The 6,000-nt window shown below is 30.2% G+C and overlaps 1 protein-coding gene across 1 annotated transcript; it reads right to left on the reverse strand.

Moving 5' to 3' along the window:
- Positions 1–1,335: 1,335 nt before the first annotated feature.
- LOC109807275 (wall-associated receptor kinase 5-like) lies at positions 1,336–5,544 on the reverse strand. Its single transcript, XM_020369795.3, has 3 exons — positions 4,557–5,544; positions 3,177–3,341; positions 1,336–3,020 (listed from the first exon to the last, which is right to left on the reverse strand). Exons 1-3 carry the CDS (start codon positions 5,410–5,412, stop codon positions 1,822–1,824), a joined length of 2,220 nt encoding a protein of 739 aa, XP_020225384.1. The 5' UTR covers positions 5,413–5,544; the 3' UTR covers positions 1,336–1,821.
- Positions 5,545–6,000: the final 456 nt, after the last annotated feature.

The following is a 6,000-nucleotide window of genomic DNA, read 5'->3' on the forward strand; positions in this document are numbered from 1 at the left end:
ATTTAATTTCTGGAAATCCTAAATGAATAACTTCAAACAAATTTATGAGTAACCAAACATATTTTCCATATTCACAAGAATCATGATTTTCAATATTTGTAATTTTAAAAAAATTAAACCTTTATAAATATATATATATATATATATATATATATATATATATAAGAGGGTTATAATAACACTGGTGTAACTTTTACTAAGTATTACACTGCTCAATAACTTTATATTAAATGTGAATTTTGAAAATCCAACCGTTAGATTGAAAGTTCATATCTCTTAGTTCATGTATACAAAATTTTATATTAATCTAAGATGACTGGATACTTCATTCTTATAAAAACAAAATTGACGAAATATATTCATTTCAAAATATATTAAAATATGAACACTTTGATTATCTTTAAGTTGTTGTTCAATTTTAACACAATTTAATATATACATATAAAATGATATAAACTTTCAATCTAACGGTTAGATTTACAAAATTCACAATTAATATAAAGTTATTGAGCGGTGTAATACTTAGTAAAATACACCGGTATTATTATAACCCTTCTCTTTTAAAATATTATTTTTATAAATTAAATTTTAATATTTTAAATAAATTATTAATTAACTTAATATATTTATTCATCTTAAATCTATGATATAAAATTCAAAAAAAGTATTTATCCTTATTTTATTTTCTAATTATCAATCATTAATAAAATACTAATTTAAAATCTTATCTAATTATATCATAATATTTTCATATCAAATTTAAAACCAGATATTAGTATGTTATTTTTTTATCATCATTAATTTATAAAAATAAAAAATTTAAAATGATAATTTTTAATAATATTTATTTTTTACTAAATAATCTTTACATCACTTAGAGCATAAAAAAAATTTTCCCTGCATCCCGCCATGGTTATCTACGGAAAATCCGTAGATAATGTTATTTACGGAAAATTTTTCGTAGATAACTCACAAAAGTTGTTATTTACGGATTTTATCCGTAGATAATGTTATCTACGGATAGTTTTCTGTAGATAACCCACAAAAGTTGTTATTTACAGAAAATTCGTAGATAACGTTATCTACAGAAAAATTTCGTAGGTAATATTCCGTATATAACTAAACATTATCTACAGAAAAAATTTCGTAAGTAACATTCTGTAGATAACTAAAAATTATCTATAGAAAAAATTTCATAGGTAATATTCCGTAGATAACTAAACATTATCTACATAAAAAGTTCCGTAAATAATATTTTATAGATATAAAAATTATTTACAGAAAAAATTCCGTAGATAATATTTCATAGATAATAACAGTTTTTTTTTTTTGTAATGTATGGTGAGTGCTTAAATGAGTAACTACCAAACTCGTCATTGGACAAAGTGAAAAAATAATCATGAATAATGCAAAATATAAGAAGCAACACTAAAATGCATGAGCTATAACTTTTTTAGTTTTAATAGAAGCAACATTAATTTTAAACAATTTTACAAGTAATAACAACAATTGAAGATACATTCAATACTATAGATAAAATCAAAATCACAAATTCTAACATAATCTTTTGGGCATTTATTTTTGCATTATAAGTGCTTTTTGAATGGTAATTAAGGCTACATTTTCCTAACCAACTTACATAACATAAATACCCACATGCATAATCATGTACATACATACATGAATATACATATATACATGCATATATGTATGTACATATGTGAACAACAAAAATGATTTAATAAACATTACACAAGGTCATACTCAATAGCAAATACTTTGACAAAAAAATAAAATGAAGTTTATCCTGCCATACCATAATCATCTTCCATTATCCAAGGCTATTAATACATGATCCCTAATGCTATCAGTATACTGATGACTATTGCTATCACCATGTTCATAAATGCTAGATGGTGCCTCATGAAGCAAACATTGGGTCTCCTCCAAATTTTGGTCTCTATTGATCCATGGGTGTTTTTCCATTTGCCTTATTGCGTCCAACTCTGTTGCGACTTCCTTCATGCTAGGCCTTTCCTCCCCATTGAGTCTCAAGCAGCTTGCGGCAAGAATAGCAACCTCTATGATCTCTTTTTGATTTTCTTCATTCATAATGCCAACTTGAAGAACATCAAATAAACGATCCTCTTTCAAACAAGACAAAAAGTGGTTAGAAAGACTTCTTTTTTCTTCTGGCCTGCCAAAAGAATGAGGTTTCTCCCCTGTTAATAGCTCTACAAGCACTACCCCAAAACTATAAACATCACTTTTCTCAGTTAGTTGGCTTGTACGCAAGTACTCTGGGTCCAAGTAACCGAAAGTACCTTGCACCATTGTGGCTATTTCAGTTTGATCAACTGGAACCAACCTTGAAGCTCCAAAATCAGACACTTTGGCAGTGTAAGTTTTATCCAATAGGATGTTAGAAGTTTTGACATCTCTGTGGATAATGGGTATTGAGGCTGCAGAGTGAAGATATGATAAAGCTCCAGCTGCCTCTGCAGCTATCCTTAGTCGCATTTTCCAAGTTTCATTATTTATCTTTCTTTCAGTGTGTAGAAAATCGAAAAGGGTACCACTTTCAACAAATTCATATACCAGTAAAGGAACCTCTCTCTCCAAACAACATCCTAAAAGCTTGACAACATTCCTATGATTGATTTGGGATAAAACAACCACCTCGTTAATGAATTGTTCCTTTTGGCTCTCATCAACAATTTTGGACTTCTTGATAGCCACAGTTATGTTATTTTCCAACAATCCTTTATAAACTGTTCCAAAACCTCCACTGCCAATGATTAAGCTATTGTCAAAGTTGTTTGTTGCTTTCTTTAGTTGTTCTTCTGTGAAGATTTGAGTCATTTGGGGGGAATTTTCTCTTGTAGAGAGTTGTTGTAACAAAATGGAACCACCATTTTGTTTAAAGTATTTCTCTCTAAGTTTGATGAGTTTCCTTTTTTGATATATCAAGTACAATGAAGTAATCACCACAAATAGAATAACAATTGTTGCTGCTACTCCTGCATTTAGAACATGACAAACACAATTCTTGAATTCTTATTTGAACTACTATAAGTATAAATACTAAATGAACGAAGATAAATGAAAAGAAAAAAGAGTTCTGGTGGAAAACAAATATTAAAATAAAATAATTTTGCATACATTTAGTTGCTTACCTATGACAACCTTAGTTACTACATCTTTTTCGTGGCACCCTTCTGATCCCTTTGTTCCATTTCCGGATTGCCCCTTTAAACATAAGCATATGTGGGATCCATCGGTGTTGTGACAATGTTGTTCACTTATGCATGAATGTTTGCCTGTCTTACATTCATCAATGTCTGCAAATCCAAATAGAAAACAAAGAACTTACTAAAGTGAACTTTTTTTTTTTTTTGGATACGTAGATCCAAATTTCTTACGGCAATAAATGGGCATAACCGAGCCTGAGTCCATTGCAGCAAAGAGTTTAGTGAAACATTATGACATATGAGTAGTTTTAATAATTCAAGAAATATTTTAATTTGGTCTACCCAACAATACCAACCTAATTTTTTGTTTTCATTATTTTTTTTTATATAAATCTCCTAAAGTTAGTTTAAAGCGGCTTATAATCATGAGGAAAATAACAATTTGTTGATTTCATAAAAAAAAATCAATAAAAAATATTTCGGTTTAAATCTTGTAAATAAAAATATGTGATTAGTAATATAGACTTTTAAATTTTACCTCCCAACAATTTGTTAAAGTCAAGGTCAAATAAGTTTGTAATAGAATTTATAATTTTATTGTCAAACAAAGAAATGCTTAAGTAATGTTTTTTACTATATTATTATTAGTATAAAATATTCACAAATTTCATTGATAACTAATTTTTAATTAGAAACTTAGTTGACCAATTTTAGTAGGATCTCCTCTAAGTCATTTTTTTTATACACAAAATTCAAATACAAAATTTTATTTAAAAAGATCGAATTCAATATCACTTAAATCAACGATTTGTTGGTAAAGTAAATTTTTTTTTTTCATAATTTACTAAACTTTTTGATTATAAATAATAATTTTTATCAACCAATTGTACCATGTTTATTAGTATTTATTTTCCCATCCCCCTCCCCTCAAACATTTGTTTCAACTTACTATCTTTTCTTAAATGCAGAGCAAGGGAATATCGGATAAAACAGGAACAACAGTAATGAATCAAGAAATTTTTTTTTGAAAAGAGTGTACTTCCTCTAAACCTAAATAAATAAATAAATGAACTTAATTTTTTTAATATAATTTAAGTAAATTTCAATCAAATAATTATTATTTTATATTTTTAAACTAAATAAATGAAAACATTATTTATTATTCATATTTTATGTAAACATATAAAAATTAAAATACATTTAATTAATTTTTTTAATATGTCTGAAAGTATACCCTTTTTGTTGTTTATATATAAACGCAGGAGTATATATGATTGCAAAACTCTAAAAAATTGTGAAGGATGAAAGGTATAGAAAGGAGATAGGAGAAATAAATAATAAAGTTTTGTCCAATAAAAGAATTACCTGTGCAGCCAAGATATGGGTTTCCTTGATAGCCATGATCACATGTGCATCGGTAACCAAAGTCAGTGTCTGTGTCGTTGCAATGGCTATTCTCCTTGCACGCGTACTCTCCTCTGTTGCTCTCAAAACCGCTACAATTTTTGTCTCCTACGGTCCAATCAAGAACCAAGGGGAGCGTCTTGTTTGGGAAACTTTTCAAGTCAGCGGTAGAAAATTTATACGAGTCGTGTTTGGCAACAAACGAATAACTACACCTTCCCCAGTCCCTCGTTAAATTGTCGGAAGATAAGGTAGCTGCTGCTATGCGGATATCCCTCATTCGAGGAGGAATATCCACCTGGCAACACCCTACACCCGAACACGTTCCGTCGTCGATCTTCAATTCTTTGCCGTAACACTGCGTTACGCACCCCGTCGCATATGTGCTGTTGTCGTAGACGCCAGCGAGCAAGCCGAAGCTGTTGCAGCCAACAGTTCTTAACTTGTTTTCGGTCCTTGAAACGCTGAAATTCGCTGTTTTCATCCACGGGCTGGTGTCGTTCGTCTCGTTGCAGGACCGCGCCACCCAAAACGACACTTCCATTTGATGCGCTGTGACGTTTATGCTCAAAGCTGTGACGTTGGAGCCGTAAATTAAGTTGGAGTTGTTGCAAGAGAGGTTGAATTTGGGTTCCAAGAAACAAGGTTGTCCATGTTGTGTAGAAGAGTAGCCTATGCCGAATGGATAGGGAATTTCGACGTTTCCACCTTCGCACGTGGAATTGCAGCCGGGGAGGGTTTGATCAGGTGCGGCAGCTACCACCATAGCCACTGCTAATGCACAAATTAGCACCTTCCACAATTGCAACTGTTCCATTCTCTACAATCCCAAGTTACAAAATTGGACTTTGCAAGGGACCATATTAATTTTGTACTGCTTGTGCTTCGTAGTTTCATCTATTTATAAACTTCAAATAAAATAAAATTCTCTGTAGGATACGTGTTGACTGGCAGGAAAGCTTTTCATCTTGAACAAGTAAAAAGAAAAGTTAATTTCTTATTTATTTGGGTAGAGAAATGCCATACGTATACTAATACAATTCTTTTGTACCACCTTATACTTTGCCAAATATTTATGAACTTTATCTATGTTTTGACAGAATAGAAAGCAAAAAAAGAAGAGTAAAAATAGAATATTTAAAAAATAAAGAAACATGAGAATTACTATATCAGTCCAGTAATAAGAGTTATATACACAAAACCTTAAATTTAAATTTTGTTTGTAACAGTGATGCCAACAACAACCAAAAACGGCTCCAAAGAATATATGTAAGACGTGCTTAAGAAAATATTTTACTGATCAGAGAGAGAGTGGAAGAGTAGGACCTTAAACCTCAACTTATAGAATCATATTAATAGTTTATTATGTAAAAACTACTTACAAGTGCCTTCCTGTGTCATCAAC

The sequence above is a fragment of the Cajanus cajan genome, chromosome 9 (assembly GCF_000230855.2).
Source record: "Cajanus cajan strain Asha chromosome 9, NIPB_CcT2T_4, whole genome shotgun sequence".
NCBI lineage: Eukaryota > Viridiplantae > Streptophyta > Magnoliopsida > Fabales > Fabaceae > Cajanus > Cajanus cajan.